The sequence below is a fragment of the Haliotis rufescens genome, unplaced genomic scaffold, assembly GCF_023055435.1.
Source record: "Haliotis rufescens isolate VD_foot unplaced genomic scaffold, xgHalRufe1.0.p SCAF_22, whole genome shotgun sequence".
Taxonomy (NCBI): Eukaryota; Metazoa; Mollusca; class Gastropoda; order Lepetellida; family Haliotidae; genus Haliotis; species Haliotis rufescens.
The window spans coordinates 4871298-4894170 of NW_025963913.1; the positions used below are offsets into that span (position 1 = coordinate 4871298).

Genomic DNA, 22873 nt, shown 5'->3' on the forward strand with positions numbered 1-22873 from the left:
TGTCCTCCTACACAAAGCAGGGAGCAGCTCAAACACTCCAGACCTCAAGGTGTCCTCCTACTCAATGCAGGGAGCAGCTCAAACACTCGTGACCTCAAAGTTTTCTCCTACTCAATGCAGGGAGCAGCTCAAACACTCCTGACCTTAAGGTTTTCTCCTACTCAATGCAGGGAGCAGCTCAAACACTCCTGACCTCAAGGTGTCCTCCTACACAAAGCAGGGAGCAGCTCAAACACTCCTGACCTCAAGGTGTCCTCCTACTCAATGCAGGGAGCAGCTGAAACGCTCCTGACCTCAAGGTTTTCTCCTACTCAATGCAGGGAGCAGCTCAAGCACTCCTGACCTCAAGGTTTTCTCCTACTCAATGCAGGGAGCAGCTCAAGCACTCCTGACCTCAAGGTTTTCTCCTACTCAATGCAGGGAGCAGCTCAAACTCTCCTGACCTCAAGGTTTTGTCCTGCAAGCACAATGCTCACCTTTCTTTTTCAGCAGCACGAAAGACATACTGATGTAACTGATAATAGCCTCATAACTGCTGTGTAAAGTCACAACCAAAATACACAATTGCGGTGAAAATTTATTAAATGCTACATGAATACAAATGTGACAATCATTGCTAACAATTTGTACAGGGTGTAGGTAGAGAAGCATAGCATCCATCCTTGAAGAGATGATATGATATAGTCCATGACATTAATAGCTTTGATAACATACAATCTATTATGATAGGAAAAAGGTAACCTTGTTTAAGACACTAGTGGCAGGTTGCAATATACGATGCATTTATTGGCATTTTCTTATGAAAAGGATATATATTTATCATATATATATAGGTTTGTAAAACAGATCACTATGGTAACCACTTGCTAAGAACCACTCACAAGAAAGAATGACCGATAATGTGTCCAACATTGTTTAGCCTTAGTAATATTAGTCTTGCATTTTCCACAGGGTTGGCAATCATTCTCTTGTAGGGAGGGTATTCAGGTTTTTGATATGATTATAACTTTGTTTGGAAAAGACACTTTTTGATGTTCAGTGCAGTGAAATATGTCTAACACCATGACAAGGAATGAATATTTCACACAAAATATAAGTAAAATTAACGTGTGGCCTCCTGAGAAATAAAATAGTATCTCTATGACAAAATCATTATGAACACATCAGTAATATGAAAGTACATTGTGTAAAATCTGCATGAAAGTCCTTTCTGGCAACGGACTCAAAAACATGGACTCTTAGATTGTAAATTAACTAGAAATACTGATATTATGCAGTAATCTCATACTAATGAGTGGAATGTTAGACACCTTATGATAAATAAGCATTCTCTAATCAGTACCTATAGCCTAAGGTGGTTATTCATCATGTTCATGTTAATGCAAATAGTGAATATTTCATGTGAAATGAAAATTATTTGCACTTTTCTGATGTTGTAGTGAGCAAGAATGAACATAAAGGCTTGTGTAAACAATTGCATAAATTGCCTGCATACCAATAAAAATGCTCTCCTCTAGTTAAAAATGCATGAACTGCTAAACAAGACATTAAAGGCAAAAATATGAACAAAAACTTAACAATAATTCCTACTGCCATGGTAACAAGATTTGACAAAAGTGCCAGAGTATTACATGAATATGAACATACACAACTTTTCTGTAGGTGCACGAGTGGTCTTACCAGAATCAGATCAAGTACTTGTCTTGAATAGAATTCACAGTTTTTGCTCTCTAGATCTAAAGATTTGTTTCACATGATCTTTTTTCATGTTACCATGGCAATGGGTAAACAAACAAGAATCTTGAATACTGCTCCAGTACTTGCTATCTATCTGTACTGATAAATCCGATTACACTGAAAATCACTGTCGGGTCATGTTGACCCAAGTCATACATCTCTGAGCATTAGTTTCTAACAACAAATTTAGCCATAACAAAGTGGGTATTAAATTACAAACAAATGTTTGTGTTGGCTAAAGCAAGATTAAAAAGGAAAACTTGAAATATGGCAGGGATTCATTCCCAATGCATAACGTCTATTCTAATCTTTTTTGAAACTCTGAAACGTGCAACGTAGATCGTGTAAGGTAGGCAGAGCATGTATACTGTTTTGTTGGTCATCTACCACCTATGACTCAACCTTTGTTAAACTGCTGATAATCTATAACGCTCATCAATTATTTGGACCCCGAAGGTGGCGTTGTAACGAGGGATCACTGTAACTGCTTTCAATCTGATTTAAGTTAAGTAGTAGTTAAGGTAGCATATAAAAAAATAGAGTCACAATTTTGTTTACAAAGCAATGCTAAAAGAAAGTCCATGATTATCCTACAGTATTATCATGATATCACATCTACAGCAATAGACATTGCCACTAGCCAATTTGTCTGATACTAGGGAAACGGCATCTCAAAATCAATTTATATTACATAAACCACCAGCCCGAATTGATTAGTGGACTATTTGGATCTATACCACACACATTTTCCATGATCCATGTCGAGAGACACGAAATCAAATGTTTCATAATCCTTAACCTGTAACCACTAAACCTCTCAACACCAGTAACAAATCTCTGATATTATAATTCAATTTTCCCTCTAAAAATCTGCTTTTAATTTTCAAAAAAATGTTCAAAACTAGAGATATCCTCAATGATACCCTTCATTCAATCTATTGCTCAAGCCTTCTTAGGTATGATAGTTACAGGAATAGAAGTGTGGTTTAAGACAAACTGGCTGACACTACCCAAGAAAGCTCTTTGAAATGCCCCAAGACCTCTTGTTCCCATGACAATATGCGTAATATCCTCTTCCTTGCATGTTTTCACAATCACCTCTCCAGGTTTGCCTCCAGTTGGTCTCAAAGTCTTGCCACTTATCTGAAATTATTTAAATGAAAATTGATCATACATTGTATATAGTATATAGTATATAGTACATAAAGAGCAAGAAACAAGCCCCTCACAGACTAGAATTCAGAATGTGTTATCAGCAAAATTAGGACCATTCCACAAAATGAGCGCTATGACTGGGGGGAAAAGGTGGTTTTAAGAACAGCAGAAGACTGGGAAATATGAATGATTACCACAGTCTATGTTAGACTAGATCATCCTAGTCTAGTAGTGAGTGAGTATTGTTGTACATCGCTTTTAGGAATATTCCAGCAATATTACGGCAGGGAACACCAGAAATGGGCTTCCCACATTGTACCCATGTCGGGAATCGAACCCAGGTCTTCGGTGTGACGAGCGAACGCTTTAACCACTAGGCTACCCTATCATCCCTCCTAGTCTAGTAACACTGCAGTATCATACATAATAAGATACATAAAAATATGTTAGGAGACATATCCCATCATGACAGAGGATGAAATGAAATCCAACCAAAACATATTCAGTGGATTTGGCTTGTGAACTATTGTTGTATACACTGGCAGAAAGTACTATTTTACACTTAATTTTCAAACAACTTACATTTCAGCTTGATATGAAAACGCTTAATTTTGTATTGATCTACTGATACAATACCTGTATTGTGACACAGTATTGCAATTCAATGTTCAGTGAATCGAATGTGCTCATGTGAAAAATGTTTGGTGCTCATTCTGATCAGTGTGACCAGCGAGTTATAACTTACTCCCTTCTCTCTCAACACTTGTGTGTAAGTGGCTGTCAAGGAACCAATCTCGTCATCACGTCTTTTCATTTCTTGACACAACTTCTCAACATCCGATGAACCAACTACAACACAGTGAATAACACAACACTTCATTTTTTTAATTACAATTGGAGGAAGGCTGATTTTGATTGTCAAAAGCTGTCCTAGTACCAATACAAACTACAACAGAAAATATTTTCTGGACGATAGTTAAGATTACAAAAATATTACCTATTATTAAAATTTATAATTAATTCAATACATAAATAAAATATGAAGACTTACTCATATTCAAGAGATAATAAATTGGTTTGATGCACAAACAAACATACTGGTATGCTGTGTGAACAATGCTAATGAACGCATCATGTGTGACGTCACAGATCCATGACTCGAGATGCACCATTTGTCTCGTGCAGGATTAGCGTGTAAAGTTTTGAAATCATGTGCAGCATATCGTCAAAAGAATAAAGACAATCTGTGGTTATACTGGACTGATTGTTAGTTTTGTCATTAAGTGGTACACACTGGAAACATCTCTTCTCAACATACATACTTCTCTATGCTTCTTTGTTCAGCGTTTCTTTTGGCAGTGAGTATACATGCATAATACCGAGGTTATGACAACGCAGTTCCTACTGTCTCTGACTTAGGAGTGTTTTAATCATTTTCTTTATTTGTTTATAAGTTGGTGGGAAGATGAAAGACTTGTGACACTAGTCTGTCCATTGTGAACCTACCTGCCGGAATGCTGATGTTATACTCAGCCACATGGATAACCACCACGGTGTCCCCCGGCTTGTACAGGCTATCTATAGCATCTGAAACAGGCAGGTCACACCTCAACAAGGAGCTAGGTGGGCAATACCACGATTCTAGTGTATAATGAGCACTCAAGCATTATGTGCAACCCCTATTTCAGGACACTACTGAGAAAATGTCTTACTGGTACATGATGCTGAGTAATGTAAATTGGCTATAAAAGATGACTAGAAATTACTATTTCAATGATATTTCCTGTAATACAAGACATTTTTAATACACAGAAACCAACATTATTGTGTGCAACTGTCTCTTTACATTTTAAACTGAATCATTTAATTGAATATATGTATACACATTTGTGGTGGGACAATACACGGATGCATTGCAATTTTTAACTTCTTGATACAAGTATCAATCACAGTCGCATACTGAGTAAAAAATATCCTTTCTTAAATAGTAGTGAGACCCAATCACTAAATAGTAGTGAAAATTAGTAGTCAAACGTAAAGATTTTCATCTTGTGTGCCATACTTGATACTACCAGCTGTAAATCGTCAGTAAGCCAGTTATTTGGCCATACTGTCTATGAAAAAGGTGGTGTACGCACCATAAATCAGAGGTGAGGTGAGGTGAAATGGGGTTTAACGTCGCGTCCAAGATTATTGCACTTATATAGCGACGTGCATGTACTTGTTTGTGTGTGTGTGTGGCTGCTTGTACTAGTCCGGACTGATGCCGATTTAGAGTGCTAGCTCACTGAGATACCATGCCGCAGTTTAACATGAATACCCCAATCAGACACAGTATACTGACTCCGAGCCGACCAGTCCTTGCTTTAGCCCCTTAATGCCGAGCGCCAGACAGGGTAACAACAAGTACCATCTTTAAACGTCTTTTGGTATGACGCGGCCGGGGGTCGAACCCCGGACCTTCCGCTCTCCGGGCGGACACTCTACCACTAGACCACAGAGGCGGTCACCATAAATCAGAGCACATGCAAGTAACATGATATGTATCGGATCGTGTGAAAGGTATCGAGATACATATAGGATCGCACAGTCAGAGTATCGTCCCAGCCCTATACACATGGTATAAGACCATTTGACCTTTGTCATCATGGTCATTACCGTTTACGTTTGTTAAATTACTACACAAAATGTGGATTCTGGATAAAAAAAATATTGCTTAGAATAAACTATCATTATCCGCGAATGACTTCTTTCTATGTCATGATTGTATTATGATACATATCATATAATTACTATCATGGTCTATTTCTGGCTTCCAAGCATCACATCAACCAGTCATGATTAGACATTTTGCTTGGATTACTCCAAAATAGGGTTGAACTGAGCCCAAATTCTACATATCCTGACATACCATTCATGACACATCAAGATACACTGTTTGGCAAAAACAGAATTGATATCTTCCAATTTAAACAGAAAGGGAACTCAGCAGGCTTGCTTCCAAATAATTATAGATCTGCAAATGAGGCTGAATATGCATCTTGTTATTATATTGATATAGATTATTTTTTATTTGCACTGTAGGCCATCTGCCCATTGTATTTAGATAGTCAAGTCCATGGACATTAACGAGCTTCTGATATTCATGACATGGAATATATATACTGAGAGGTTTTTCATGGTTTCAACATGGCATCATGACAACAATATGTTAAATTTATGTAATGTAGGATGGACATAATATTTTCACGGAATATATTTGTTTCTAAGAAAGTTATCATATTATATAAGACTCAAAAGGAAATACCACATAAGGACACCCCTTAAAACTTCTACAAGCCCCCAGGATGCCTTTAACATTAAACAAGCTAACTTATCCCTACCATTAATACTACATCTGTGTTCCAATCTGATGTCGCTATCAAGTTGCTCTGGCATGCAAACAACACTGTGATCATAAAATAAATTGCCCAATAATCCTAACATTTTTAGAAACAAATGATATTTAGGCTGTTCTACTTTTACTCAGCTGGCCATGCGGTGTTGACATTGGTGAAGGTGACAGAGGATAACACTGAGTTATGAACATGACATATGAGTCTTTGTGACACATTACAATGATTTATCAAGGAAGAGAATTTATGGCTGTCAACTTCTTGACAACAATTTCAACTGATGAAGGAGTAAGTTTAAACTCCGAAACATTGTGTTCCCCAAAACAAAGAAATCGATATCCATAAATTCTCTTCCTTCTGTGTATCACTTCTAAATGCCTTTCAAAGACTTAATGATTAATCATATGCATGTATTCTGACACAGCGAGGACATTTCTTCACCAACACTCACCCAGATTATCAAGAAGCAAAGAATGTTAAGTGGGAGTTATTATAGCCGTGTCAGAAACAGCTCAGCCCTTCAGCTTTTACTGCATGGTAACACTAAACAGCGGTAGCATTTCTGTTAGAAAGCTGCTTTCAGCATGTTCAGAATGTTTTTTTCTTTAATTTATTTTGGTTTATTGCCTTCTTTTAAGATAACCCATTTCTTGTTTTATGTATAATTAGTTGGTCTAGATTTATTATCCAACCCTAAGTTTAAAGTACTGAATTTTAAAAATATTTTTTTGTAGCTGGCTGCATCTTGGCATACTGGTTCCGAAAATATGAAAAGAAAGAATGTTGCTCAAAAGTATTACTGCCTAGTCCTACCTACTTAATTAATGAGCATCTCCCAACGGTGAGCAGAGTAAGATACTCCAACTTGTTAGGTGATACAGATGAACCAGATTATGATTGTGTTTGTAAGTTGTGTTTGATTTGTGCCCAGTTGCTTGTGTTCTATAAACGAATCTTTGGAGAAGTTTTTTCATTGATATAGAACATGGTACTCAGTGTATGTAATAAGATTGTTTGACCTTTAAAAGAATATATTTTGCATTCCTATCAAGTGACTTAAATGCTAGAAAGAATAAGATTACATTAAAAAGATTAACTTATCCATAACATGGACAGAACGGAACAGAAGTTGATTCAAAACAAAAACTTTGGCAACAAGCCACTCGTCTTACAATTTACAGATACATGGCAGAGGGAGTATTATCTTCACTTGGGTTTTGCCAGTAATATTCAGTAATATATTTAACTATATAATTGTTAAACTTTGGACATATCAATAAGAAATTATACTCATCCTTGATAACATCAATGTTGGATTGTTTCCAAAATTCGCACCATCTACAATCTCAATATCATGTAAACACTTTAACACCCCAAACTATACACCTTTTAACACATTGTTGAAGTGAACAAAATACATTATTGACAACATGTCTTTGGCGTAAAATTACTCCACTTCATATTTGAATACAAAAACATTCATGGCCTTTAGAACTTTACCCGCTAACACATTATGGCCTTCAGAAAAGTAACAAATTCACCTACCACTTCTAGCTCTTTACCATTTACAAACCACTTTTCCCTATTATGTAAGAAACCTCTTTTACAAAAAAAACCATCCTTTGCGTATAATCCCACATGTAGTACATGTATGCTCGTGTGAAACAGTCTCCCACATCAGCACCCAACCTCTTCAGATTTGTGGAACTGGTATAAGGGATTGTGAAGTCAGAAGGTGCTAAGCTGACCCAGTTAGACTTTAGTGCTGCTCCCCCAAATTAGAACAGTGTACAGAGAGTGAGTGAGTGAGTGAGTTGGGTTTAACGCCGCTGTTAACAGTATTCCAGTTATATCACGGCGTGTCAGCTTAATGTGGGAGGAAAGCCCGAAGTGATGCAGGTCTCAGACGTTTACCACTTCGGTGAAACCCACGAGCACGGGTACGGTGCTAACAAACCTAGAAACATAATTGGGGCGAACCGGGATTCGAACCCACAATCATAGGTTTCTGGCGTGCCCAAGGGACGCAACTCTGCATAGCGAATCGCGGCGCCTTAGACGACTGGGCCACTCGTGCCCCCGTGTACAGAGAGTCGGAGGGAGTCTGCTGCATCTGACGGAGCAGACGGGCAGAAGACTTCTTGAATTTTTGGACAATGGACATTTGCGAAAGCTAGGTTGAGCAATAATATTTAGTTCCCTGTCATTTGTGAAGGGATGTTCACTTTACACAAAGGTAAACAGGTAACAATTACCAGTGCACTCAACCTTACCCAATCCCAGTTTAAACAATTTGGAGGTGACCCTGACATCTACCTGCCTAATGTACAAGTACAGGGGCATAGCCTAGGTCACCTTACAGCCATGTTCACACACTACCTGGCTGGTCTGTTACGATTGGACCTTTACAATACGTTAACTAGCTACGAATTCCATAGTCTAGAATGCTAGAGCACGTAACTGTGATTTTATTTATTAGAGTATGCTAGCATTACCCGTGTACTTGTAGATCTAGTGTAACCATAGAGTTCGAGATAATTGTAATCATTATATCTTGTGACTAACCACGGGTCCGGGTAGTCTGGTGGGCACCCGGGTCCTACTCAGTAACCAACCGACCCGAGTACCCTAGTTACCCGCCCCAGCCTTTGTGCATTAGGCCACAGGACCATGTAACTAACAAACGAGCTAACAGGTTATATCAGTTTATAAGTAGACCTAGTCCCCATAGCAAAGGCAAAGATCCGCGAGCACAAGATAGGGACAAATACTGACGCGGCCAATATCCGCACAGCGACGGCAGTGAGTACTAACCCAGTAGGCCTTGTGGGTCGTATAGAATCACAAGCAATGATCAAACATCACCTTGTTGACAATATCTTGACTAAACATGACTACTCCGAAGCATGCATTCCATTTAACAATGTTCATTTATATTGATAAGGTAGCCTAGTTTCAAAGTACCATTTTCGACACCAAAACAACTGGTTGTGTATGTGTGGAAGATCGGTGATCCTTCGATTTGACCCGGGAGCCTAAGAAACACCTTTTCCAGCAATCGTGAGAAATATACTTACAATTAAAAGCAGCCTGGGCGATATCGCTGCCATCAACGGCGACACCTAAAACTTTAGCCATTTTCAGAAGTGGGAAAAGTGTAAAATAACTCCAGAAATTAACACAAGCCTCGTCTATCGTCTGACGCTATGTACAATGGCGAACCCAGTAAATTGACCTTTCTATGTAAAACAGGTGGGTCAAGGTCATAGTGACTTTGGTTGGAGATTTTCTTTCTGTAATTTCGCTTTATCACTGCAAATTGAATATTCTCAAATCTAAAATGTCCATCAGTAGGGCAGATTTAGATGTCCCTTCTTCGGGCAGGAAATGATACTATACAAGGAGAATATTGTAATTTCTTTTTAGAAAATTATAATTATACTACTTTAACAATATGCGCTAAATCGCTAAGGTAAGGAACAACGTAATTTTGGTTAAAAAGAACTCGTATATCTTTGGCTATTTGAATATTTTTTTCTCATACGTATCCTGGGGAGTGGTCATGGATAAATTAGCAAGTGGTTTTACTGTTAAAAATCCAATGTATATGGGTTTCACAACAGTAGTGTGATAAATTGTCACGAGCACAATCTATAGGCACTAGCCAGTTTATCGCACAACACACCCTTTTGATTTTTTGCTACTAACCGAATGTTTTCGTATTTTGATAAAGAAATATTGCGTCTGTGTATCTGGGATAGTATAACCATAAACGTATTTTTGGACAGATTTAAGGTGGTGCCATATGGTGTTCGACACCCCCTTTTGGACAATCACAGTCTGACCCCAATAACTAACATAAACATAACAAAATATTATTACCTTTTCAATATTGAAATAAACAAGTACCTTGTTTCCATCAGTATATATATACAAAATCAACACATGTCAGATTCAAAATATTGAGATGTGAGATGTGTTCCCGTGCATTGTTTCCATTGTATTTGATAGACAAGGCTGGGAACCCATGATAGCATATCATGTTACTGTGTCTAAAACTGAGTGTTCCCTCATTCATTTTCATCAGTATATATATACAGTGAATCAGACAGATAATGTGTAACCGATTGTGTCGCCAGATGGTTGTACACGTTAAACATACAAAACCTGTATGCAGCACATGCCACGACACGATTTCTGCCATGTACTTACATGCCAACAATAACATTGATCCGTATATTCAATATCACCGTGGTTACCAAAAAATATACGTATATGTCACGTGACAATACATTTACAAATAATTATTCTTTCCTGTCACAATGGCAGCTGACACGCTATTATATATCACTGAAACATTCTGATCAAATGAGTGTGTGAATGTTGTTTTACGCCATGCAGTGTGTATTCTACGCAGCTATATATTACGACTGCGTTTTTTCGTTAATAGCGGAGGTCATGCAGTTCAAACCAGCGCGGATGATAGCAACAACAAGGCGTTATATATACACGGGTACACAATAATCCATGTATAGGTCTCATGTCGAAACATCTCCAAGTCTATAGTAATAGATGAGGCTCGTAGTTAAACGATCAAAAGATTACAAGTCTTCTCACGTATATCTATTGATATATTGTACACACACACACACATGCACGCACGCGCGCGCATGCGCACACACACCTTGTCACGATGAGAGGGAAGACATGACATGGTCGCATTAAACGCAATGAGTTGGTTTAAGCGTACATATAGATCTGCCAGCCTATTTCGTCCCTTCAATTTACGTGGGACGTTCTAGCTTGATTTGTGAATGCAGGCATGTTTGCTTGAAGTCGTTTTTTGAAAATGTGATTTACATACTAGGTGAAAGTTTTACTATTAAGATACTCCCAATTACCATATGACCTTGTACTAGCAAAAACATTATAAAATAAAATGACATGACGGTAATGCCACAGTTTGTCTCAGGAGGCACATGTGATCCAGTCGTCTGAGGCACCCCATTTCGCTGTGCAGAGTTACGTCCCTTAGGCGTTCCCGAAAACTATGATCTTGGGGTCGACCCGTGGTCGTGGGGAAACGTCCTGCATCAATCATGCTATCACTGACATGCTGTTGAAAGCGGCGCTAAATCAAACACACTCGTGACTTGTGTACAGGAACTGAACAGCCATTACTCTACATCACTGAATGTCTGGTGGGGGTAGTAATAACCGGACAGTGTAGCTACGTTTTAGCAGATATAAACACGCATGTATAAAACCACAGGAATTCGTAGCTGTATAAAAACAACTTTCCCAAACTTCACTTATTCTACGAAACATATAAAACAAATAAATATTGAAGAGAAGTTATGGATGTCAACTTCTTTATATGAAGAACACAACGTTTCGGAGTATATGCTTATTCCTTCATCTGGTGAATAAATGCTATGAGGCAGCGAACATATATATGTACCTGTAAGAACAACAATCAGTCAACAGTTATTTGGCACTGATAGGTGATCAGCAATGGACAAATGGAAGCCAACACTTAACAGTAAATTAGCGCTGCATGATGGTTGCTAGCGATGGTCAGCTGGAAGCCAGGACTTAAATTATCACTGATTGGACACTGGGCAAACGGGAGGCTGGAGGTAATTAGCACTGATGGGTAATAGAACGGAAGTAGCAATGGACAGATTAGCACCCACAATGATCAAAGCAATAAAACCCTTACACGGGGCAGATAGGTTCCTGTGTGTCGTACAAAACAACCTTAGCGCTACGACTGTCGTAAATCTATGTTTAGGTATGGGACTTACGATCACCTTAGCGCTAAGATCGCTTTGTACAACGACACACAGGTCACGATTCAAGGCTGATAGGACTTTTGTCTCCTGAATTCAATGGTTTCTTGTAGTTTTCTTTGTCGCCATGCAGCTTTTAATGGTAGACATGACTTTTGTGGCTTCCAACATGATGTTATGGTCTTGGTTCTTGAGGAAGTGTTTGGAAATAGTGGATTTCAGGTCTCGTTTGTTAACAGTGGTCTGGTGTTCTTTGAATCTGGTGTTGATGTGTCTAAGGGTTTCTCCCATGTATTTGTGTATCAACGTATTCAGGCAGGACATTCATAATAAATATGGGTTTTGAAAATATATATTTGTGTAAAACTACTAGTTCCTATTTGGTAACAGAAGAGGTTCTTGTTGTTTAACGCCGCACTCAGCAATATTCCAGCTATATGACGCCAGTCTGTAAATAATCGAGTCTGGACCAGACAACCCATTGATTGATATCATGAACTTCGATCTACGCAATTGGGATACGATGACATGCATCAACCAATTCAGCGGACCTGACCACCCAATCCCGTTACTACAAGCATAGTCTTGGTGGCTGAAGACCTATTGTAACCCGGGTCTTCATGGGACTGAAGTATAAGGGCACTCTTGAAATTTTAGAGCCCACTGGAAATATTTGAATACAAAACTAATAAAATGAGATGGGGTCGACATTGTTAGGCGTTGTGTATTCAGAGTTGTACATAGTTAAAACGATAAAATAATGAAATCCATGATTGGTATTCAATGTAGTCAGCTAATGCAAGTATCTCTAATTAATTGAATGAGTTTATATTTTTCAAAACGGCAAGTTAGTTACAAAGCCTTGCATGTAAGTTTATTTCACTGGCATATCGTCTCCTTGAACAGTAAACTTTCATACGTATATCGTAGAGATACATAGTGTACACGTGAGTGATAAGTATTATAGAAATGAATTACGTTATTTATGTTAAAACAACAATGTTGTATAAATGCCATTGTATAGTGTAACGTAGTAGGGAACGCAGAGTCTAGAACTTGCAGTGGATGTGTAGAATAGACATAATATATTAATGTATGTGTGTAGCAGGCTGGAGTCCCGGGGTGACCGGCCGGTGACCTGATGGGGTCAGCGGTCGCGGATATCTAGCTGCGCCTGGGTTGAGTTGGGCAGTGAGAGTATAGACCACAGAATAAAGTGCTGAAATACATTCCCCGTGTGGTCGTATTCTTCAACCATACAATAAGTGGTGGAAGTGCTGAGTAACGATACATATACAAGACGCCCCATTGATTTGGATACCTAGATGAACCCCAAAGTCACACCATTAATACGTACTTGAAATATTTCCTTGTATTGAAGTAGTGAAATGTCTTTTATTCCTCACATTGACTATTTATTTAGTTGGGCTCATGTACTGAGGTGTGTGCACGCGCTTCCATAGTTGATTGTTGAAATATATCCAATTGTATATGTGCAGTGAAAGCCTTGAAAGGGTCATCGATTGACCAGTTCGATCTTTGCATGGGTGTCGTGGGACAGACCAGGTCACGCCCAGGCCGCTTCTGTAATTGAATTAAGACAATGTAGTTGAACCCCGTGGATGGAATATAAATTAATTACATCGGTTGAAATAAATGTGAGCGAATGAGTGATTAAGGGGTTAACACCACTTCAAACAATATTCCTACTTGGCATTACACGACCGGTAGAGTTAATACAGTGATTGTAGAAACAAGCGTGTGTACTCATAATTGTGTACATTGATAAATATCTATGATATACGATGGCTGCCTACGTGTTCTTTCTGATCGACAGCGTGACGCATGGAAACAGCGGAAGCAGTTGGAAGAGTGGTCAAATAACTATTTCCATGAAACAATTACATGTCATCAGACAATTGATTTCACCTTATGTATTTCAATACGAGAATGCCACTTTATTCACTGGAAGAACTGTGTTTCGTCCGACAAGTAAGACAGTTCATTTTTTAAAAATGACTATATTTTATATGGAAATACATACAATACGTTCTTAACTACGTCCCGTGTGTATATATTGGCCAGTAAAACCTACAGTAAAACAATAGGGAGGTGCGCAAAACAAAAACATATTTTCCGAAGAGAGGGTGTTTGATAGTAAAGAATACATAAATGGCAATATCTCAATCGGAAATTCGTATTCCTGTGAGCAAAATGCACTCAAAGACAAGCACTCATAACATCAGAAAGTGGTTGCCGAATTGCATTAATATGTCTTTCATGTCCAATCGCTTCTCGTTATGTCGGAGATTATATTTGCATATTGTCGCTCCACTTGTGGAAATGCATGAACACACACATGAACTTCAACCGTGAATATAAGGATTGGGCATGTTAATGTAGTGAGTCGTGAGGAGGTGGAAGTCCTACAGCTGTCTATATACGTTATTCTAAAGATGATTCTAAAATATACATGCTTTTCGTCGTTTTCACAACCCTTCATACCTTTTTCATGACATCACCGTAAAAGAAAAGTAGATCGTCACTCTTTCAGAGTGGAGTGAGTGAGTGAGTTGGGTTTAACGCCGCTTTTAACAGTATTCCAGTTATATCATGGCGTGTCAGCTTAATGTGGGAGGAAAGCCCGAAGTGATGCAGGTCTCAGACGTTTACCACTTCGGTGAAACCCACGAGCACGGGTATGATGCTGACAAACCTAGAAACATAATTGGGGCGAACCGGGATTCGAACCCACAGTCATAGGTTTCTGGCGTGCCCAAGTGACGCAACTTTGCACTTAGACGACTGGGCCACCCGTGCCCCCTTGTCTTATGACATATTCTTTAGACTATTTGATGTAAAGATTAAGCCTCTTTTATTATACGGTGCAGAGCAGATATTTGGGGGCACCATTACATTTGATCCACTTGAGAAAATTCAGAATTATGCATGTAAAAGATTTCTTGGTTTACCGTCACAAACTCCAAATGCTATGGCTGTGGGAGATTGTGGTAGATATCCGTTATATGTTGATTCATTTGTGCAATGTATAAAATATTGTCTCAGATTAATACACATGTCAGATGATAGAATACCAAAAAAGTCGTGTAATATGTTAAAACACTTAGATGAATGTGATAGGAGAAATTGGGTAACAAATGTTAGAGAATCTTTATGTTTGATAGGTCTTGGAGAAGTCTGGTTCTCTCAAGGTGTTGGTAATTTTCATTATTTAATAAGTATGATTAAACTTAGATTAAGAGATATTTTTTTTCAAGAGTGGCAAGCAAAATTAAGAGAATGTACAAGATTCGATAGTTACAGTAAATACAAATTTTCATTAAATGCTGAACCATATGTGTATTGCCAAACATATTTAATGCATAGAAGATACTTAGCTCTTAAATGTTGGAAGATGGAAATATGTTGAAAAAAAGTAAAAGAATCTGTCAGAATTGTAATTTAAATGAGTTAGAGGATGAATTCCACATAATAATGTAAGGACCATGTTTAAATGATTTGAGAAATCTTTTTGTACCAAAGAAATATTTAAGGAAATGTACATCCAAATGTTTTGTTAATTTAATGAATGATTATGATCCAGCTATAGTAGAAAACTTGCTAAAATTCTTTAAAGCTTCACATGTGAGGAGAGCATGTTATCATTAATTACTGTACACTCTGTTATCATTGAATATATAAGTATGATAAACCGCCATCACCTTGATGTATAATTTGTATTTTAGTATACTTTGTATACTTTGTATATGGGCCTGAGGCCTCAAGTACAAATAAAAGATTGATTGATAGTAGATCATAAAATGGGCGATCTGAAGTTGAATTAATGAAAAAATATATAAAATACAAAATATATAAAGGAATGTGTTACGTCCACCATAACGTTTTAAGAATACCAAATACTATATTTTTGCGTCCCGCGTACCGCACTGATTAGTCCCGAATACCCCCGAATCCCGCGTTCCAAAAGGTGGTTAGCAGCCTCACTGTCTTCCTCTCTTTATTGCGGTAAACTTTCTGACAAATGGCATTAAAGGGTCTGAATAAAACTAAAACTGATAAAATATTGCGAATTTTAAAAACAATAGACCAAAAGTGACATGTTATGCATGCACTTTCTATTTAATTACCCACAAGGCCATATTTCAGTTACCCATATGTTCTAAGACGATTTATAAACTATTACAAATAGAAAAATAAGTTATTCGGAATGCAGTGTCCGTTTACTAGTTCTACTTTTATACGTTTCACAATTGTTGTAAACTCATATGCTGTTACCTCCCCTACTGAGTTCATTTACACCGTTGGAACCCCATTGAATAACCGCGGTAGACTATTCAGGGTCTCCCTTTTATTCTTGTGACAAATTTTCAAACACATGTTATGAATTCAGGGTTTCGTTAAAAATAAAACTGAACAACTAACAACATAATGGTAATGTGGAAAACATATATATACCAAAACTGAATTGTCACAGGCAACTGTAGACAAAATATGAAATGCATGAATTTCCTATCCAATTACCCACAAACCCCTATGTGCCCACAGACTTTTCAAGGACCATTCCAAATAGACCGTGGAATAAAAAAAAAATCCAAAGGAAAATTAGACCAAGAAAACTTGGCCAAAGAAACAAGAAAGGGATGTGCCTTTTTTCAGTCGGCGGAGAAAGTGCTGATATTCTAAATGTGCTACTATTTACGAGTTTAATTAACCAATAAAGAATTCCGATCAAATTGAAAGTGTTTTTGACGTCAAAACACAATGATGACACAAGTGGACATAAGCAGGGTGTTTCATCAATCAAAATGGTATTTGTAATATCAGCTTTGATAGTTGAAAATTTTACTGAATGGTGCAGTAAAAATTATTTCGTTTTATTGTCCAAAAAACAACAACTGAGGATTTTAATTAGAGACCATATAAAAGAGAAATCAGTTTAAGACCACATCGTGATAGATGATGTCTTGGTGCCATCGCTGATTTAAACTAGTATGGAATGTTCATGTAGAACTTTAAGAAAGAGTTTCAAAAATTCTATTCTACAACTAGTACTTGTTTTATAGGACGTTCTGATAACCATAAACTTCAACTTCAACTGCTGGTACGGAATCTATCTGTTCAAAAGCAAAAATATAGTAACTTTTCGACACGAGTGCGTGTGTCACTGTGACAAACAACAAACAGGCACCACCAGAACTCAAACCGGTTATTACTAATCTTCTAAACAAAATCCCAACACAAGTTCAGCACCAGCGACGGCATTTATCTGATATCATGTATCTGTAACGTTCGTATTCCTAATGTTTCGATCTGTACATTTGATAATCCTGAGGCGGAAAAGGAAATGTCCCTCTGGATAACAGCGTTCTGATAACTCTTATCTAATTGTTGTACTAAACACACTAAGGTGCGTAAGAGAGAGTAGAAAGGAGGATATGAAGATATATTAACCCAATTAAAACAAATGTCTGTAGGGGTTTACTAGATTTGTCTGATTTAATAAAGATGCTTACAGTTTTCAGACTGAAACACTAGCTTTCATTTATTTAGAAATTTATTTCATTTATTTAGGTTATTAATAGTCAGTGCCACTCGCACAAATGTCAAATTTGTCACGTATACATGGCGTCTATTTATGAAAAATATATATCAAAGATATCTTTTAAGACGCCTAGAAGTCCAGCATTTCTATTTGACATTTTGCTATAATAATGAGGGGGAGATATAATTATCCCCCGCCCCAACGAAGTTGGCGGGGGATATAGAAATGGGTTCCGTCCGTGTGTGCGGGTGTGCGTGTGCGTGTGCGTGTGCGTGTGTGCGTCCCGAAATCTTTCATGTAAAAGATGCGACGAGTCACAATATTTTTCTCACTTCCCCACTTTCTATCTCTTCTAATCTGACAGGAGTGGTTCTGTATCAAATATTTCTTTCATTATTTCTTCAATTTTTTTTCTTCAGTGCCTCTTTGAGGCGTCGGTTGAACCGGCGTTTATTCTTTGATTCACAGTAGTTTTAACACAAAGCAGGGGTCTCTGCGTACCAGCCAAGATAAAACAAACGAGAGTGATCTCCCCTAGTAATATCACCTGTGGACGTCAGCCAGGGACCAACGACTAAACAATCTTTATTTGTTGTCTGTTTTTTTCTGCTTTTGAATGAAAGACAAATATTTTTCCCGTGATGATAATCGCCGATTCAATGATTTACTTTCTTATAAGTGCTGAATCGTTTTTTGCTGTGGCAAAAAATAATTGTGAACTTTGTTTAAAAGCCAGATGTTTAGAAGAATATTCCTCCTCTACACACTACATTGCCAAACTCTAGTTATATTTCAACGAAAAGACGGATAAGGGGAAATTACGTTGTGAGTAAGGAAGATTCCATCAAGGGTTATAACAGATATCTCTTTATTGTGATCAATCGTGTCATCCCGGTTAAAGGGAGGTTACGGAAAAGAGCGAGAGGCGCCGATTCGTTGATGGATCCCCATGGAGACCGTTGCTACTTCCGTTATTCACAAACGACGCCATTTTGGTTGTTGCTCCTGCACTTTGTTTCCACGTCTGTGTTTGCATTTTGCTCTTTATCCCGCACTTATCGCACGTTCTTCACGATGTATGCCACTGTTGCTTTGGTTTATCATCAAGGTATCTAGCAGTGCTCTCAGTTTTACATTATATTTGCTTTTCATCTTGATTTCAAAGCTTTCAGATCGATACCTTTTGACGGATTGTAATTCCCAACTTGAATCCGCCCTAAACATTTGGTAACAAAGTGAAAGAGAATGACGCACAGACTCATTAGCAGATGGGACATTTCATGTACTTCATCGGCCCCTCGTATATTGATGTACTTTAGGGATTTCTTTTGTTTTACAACTGATCAGATATTTGTATTTTCCGAAGTGAATCTGTAGGGTTGTGAATGCATATTTCCCACTTATATTTTTATACATAGTCTGACGCTTTCGACCTCCCACCCTACACCAGATTTTGGTGAATGGGACCCCCAATTACGTAGAGAGGCTGTGAGAATATTTCGTTACTATATACGATATCCTGTCTGAATCAAAACAGTGTGCCTGCTGAACGCTGGGAGGTCAAAAGCATGAGACTGTATATTTGTACTAGTATTTGTTTTTATTCCTCTATGGGAAAGAACAAACACACACACACACACACACACACACACACACACACACACACACACACACACGTGTGACATGAAAGACATAAAAGTACAGTAAATGGACATTTTTGGACATGAAAGAATACAGTAAATGGACATTTTTGGACATGAAAGACACAGTAAATGGACATTTTGGGACATGAAATACATATAGGGTAAACGGAAATTTTGGGACCTGAACGACATAATACAGTAAATAGACATTTATGGACATGTCATATCCAGTATGTGTCTTTCAAGTCCCCAAACGTCTAAAGACGTGATAAATGATCAAATTGACAGTAAATGCAGAGCCATGTTTCTAGGCACTTTGCCTCCCATGAGCTCACCTGGGTATAGGATCTACTCAATATGACAGGAGTTTCTGAGAATTGTACCATCCTTAATAAAGTATTCATAGGAGTTGTCTAGGTTTTCATACACCATCTTCTAACTAAGTGTAGTGTCAAGGGGTGGAAACATAGTCTTTGTACCTTTGGACATGAAAGACATATACAGTAAATGGATATTTTGTGACATGAAAGACGTATACTGTAAATGGGCACTTTGGGACATGAAAGGTATATAAGGTAAATAGACATTTGGGGATATGAAAGACAAATATACAGTAAATAGACATTTTGGGACATGCAATATGCAGGATAGGTCTTTTAAGTCCCCAAACGTCTAAAGACCATTTTACCACAAAATTCCTGGCATATAAGCTTGGAATGTTGTGATAACTTGATTAGGCTTCTCAAAAACACAAAGTTACTGGACTAGTTTATAGTCAAAACAATAAGGATCGATATGGTTTTGTATTTTATTTTTATTTATACCATTATAGCTCAGGACGACCTCTACAGGTTTCGGAACTACCAGGCCCCCGTCTCCCAAAAGACTCTTCCTGTCCCTGATCCTGTAGGTCATCGTTAGGTTCAAGTTGTTTGAATTTGGCCTTTTAGTAAGAAAAAAACAACAACCCGAGAAACAGTGCAACTGGCAATATTTGAAACTAGTCATCTGTGTTAAAACAATATTAAGACAAATATCACATGATATTTAATTAAGCTTCTTATAATTAGTACTCATTGGTAACTCACAACACAAGGAAGGTGACTTGCATTATTCTGTCACTCATTACATAATCAAAGTTGTTATTCCTGTTCTGAATATATGACCTTTTCAAGAACAAGTGGTATTGCCACTTTTTGAGTGAGAATTAGAAACAAATGGTACAAAATGGTCGACTTTCTCACGTTATTTATACACGATTATACTATCGATTAATACTGATTGCAATGATTTAGAAACTCGATTTCCTTTCTGTAAGCGCTCCAGTGTCTTCACGATCACCGTCAACCCCCTCTCGTCCCAGCCCGACACCCAGACCTCCCTCCCCGTCCCTGCCCCCAGAGCCCGCCCTCAAGTTGTAGAGATAGATCTTGGTGAAGAATCCAAGCAGCCCCAGTCGTGCTCGGCCGTCCTTGTGTCCTGTGTGAAATACATGTTCCAGAGTTTCTTCACGGAGAGATAGACTTTGGACTTGTTTGCTGTGCCAGTGTTGTGGGAACTACTAGTTTTAGGACCTTTCGGGCGAACCATTTGGACTATTTTAGATTATTTTTGATAACATACATTTTGTTTCATACATGCATTAAAATTTACTTAATAATCAGCTTAAAGTATACGTGATAAACGTTTCTGATTGAAGAACGTGTCTTGTATATTATATATTTTCTGCATTCCTTGTTGTGAAGATTGATGACACACGAAATCGAGAGATGTCTTAGCAGGTTATCCATGCCAAACAGTCGCTTCAACCAAGCTATCGTTATTTTACGAGTTGGTCAAAATGGAGATTTTGAATGCTTGATTTCCCCATATTTTATAAGGATTCATTCACTGTGTCAGCGCAGAAAAATCAAAACAAACAAAACTTCGAGGGAGGTCGAGCTCCCGCCCAAAGACTCCACGCCAAGCAGTCGCTGCAGCCAAGCAGTCGTTATTTAAGAGATAATTATAATGAGGATCGGATGTTACACTGTCGGAACTCCTAATTAAAATAACTCATGCTTTCCCATGCTGCAATTATCTCTTACATACCTCATGTATAAAGGAAGCTCCAGGTAGAAATGAGACCGTTGAACTCCCATGCATCATGTCGTTCGGTAAGCAATACTTATGCTGTTAGAATCTGAACAGCTATTATTGGTGGAAGACATCAGTTAAAAAATTCGATGCAGGATAAAAGCTTAATTAATTTAGTTTTGTAAACTCACCCCACCCCATAACTTACTTACTGGTGAAGATATATCAAAATATGACGATTAGATAAACTATTTATTGTAAATTCGTGTTAAATTTTGATTAATGTTTGATCGAAAACATACTTTTCTTTATCACCATTGAGTTTTCATCACGCGGTTACAATCTGGCAAACCTTGCGTCTTTCTTTTCGACTTGCTCAAGTCGTATCTTGACTCCGTGAAGTAGTTGCTGCAGGGATGACCGCCGTTTCCGCACCTGAAAGTAGAAAGATTAACGAGAGCAGACCAAGTACATTAAATTTCATTGTTTTAGCAGTTCAGATACATCAATCGTGGGAGGGATACGGACAAGTACCGGATTCTAGAGCCACGACGTGACAGACAATGCCGAGCGAGGGATGTTTCCAGTACAGTTGACAGCTAGTACCGTGTCCCGCGATCTCGAGACTTTGTACAAATTTTTCAGTTCAGTGATTAATTAATAAACTCGTTATTGAACTTAAACCTCCTTGTTGTGTGATCCTTCTGAATTTCGCCAGTTTCGACGTTCGCTACTTGTAGATCTTTGTGATATATTTTCGCGAAACCTCGTCTCCAAGCTCTGGTATTTATTTTGTCACACTTTTTGACTGGTGGCAACATCCATTTTCGTAGTTTACCCACTAGAAAATATGGACCAGTCTAAAAGCTAAACACGCGATATTCCGAACGACGGTCTATCGTCCAGCTGTTGATTCAATGCACGGAGACAATACAAAGAGGTCTCTATATAGACTGTCTGCTTCAATGAGGAACATTTGAGGGGAACAGCCTTTGCACTGCCCGTGGGAAGTACTACCATACAAATCTATTAGACATTCAAATATGTTCAGTTTTTTTAAGTTTGAATCGAGAACTTTGTCAAAATATATTTGAAAGAGTTGTCACTAGTTATGCCGTAAAGCTCGAAAAAGCTGCTTTCTGAATGGCTAATGTCGACTACTTGTTAGTCATTTCATTGGTCGGTCAAAGTTCGCGAAAGGTCGTTCTATGTCCAGTATCACAGATACCCATGTAAATATACCTACAAGTAGCAATGTGGGTTTCAGGCTATCATAGATGTTGCGAACTTGAAAAAGTACATAAGCTTTCATTTGGATTGTCATTCCGAGTTGTAGGATATCAACTTATTATGAAATACTAAGCTTGATAATGGTGTTAGAACCTACACCGAAACGTCGCTCCTAATCGTAATAAGGAAGTTGTTCATCCATATTATATCTTGTCCTTACTTGGTACTCATACTTCTAAATGCCTCTCAAAGAAACTTATTATGACATAAAGTTGGCTTGCA

The 22873-nt window shown here is 38.0% G+C and overlaps 1 protein-coding gene and 1 long non-coding RNA gene across 2 annotated transcripts; one reads left to right on the plus strand and one right to left on the minus strand.

Moving 5' to 3' along the window:
- Positions 1-564: 564 nt before the first annotated feature.
- Positions 565-9524, minus strand: LOC124136298 (universal stress protein in QAH/OAS sulfhydrylase 3'region-like). The gene is made up of 4 exons (XM_046502183.2): positions 9365-9524; positions 4399-4479; positions 3638-3741; positions 565-2880 (listed from the first exon to the last, which is right to left on the minus strand). Exons 1-4 carry the CDS (start codon positions 9423-9425, stop codon positions 2680-2682), a joined length of 447 nt encoding a protein of 148 aa, XP_046358139.1. The 5' UTR covers positions 9426-9524; the 3' UTR covers positions 565-2679.
- Positions 9525-18624: 9100 nt separating this feature from the next.
- LOC124136304 lies at positions 18625-22044 on the plus strand. Its single transcript, XR_006861341.2, has 2 exons — positions 18625-18750; positions 21854-22044. It is a non-coding gene; the product is annotated as an uncharacterized LOC124136304 (long non-coding RNA).
- Positions 22045-22873: the final 829 nt, after the last annotated feature.

Coding starts and splice junctions, on each gene's coding strand:
- LOC124136298 (XM_046502183.2), bottom strand. CDS start 9,425: ATGGCTAAAGTTTTAGGTGTCGCCGTTGATGGCAGCGATATCGCCCAG. Junction 4,480..9,364: donor CGCCCAGGCTGCTTTTAATT/GTAAGTATATTT, acceptor TGCCTGTTTCAG/ATGCTATAGATAGCCTGTAC. Junction 3,742..4,398: donor TAACATCAGCATTCCGGCAG/GTAGGTTCACAA, acceptor ACTGTGTTGTAG/TTGGTTCATCGGATGTTGAG.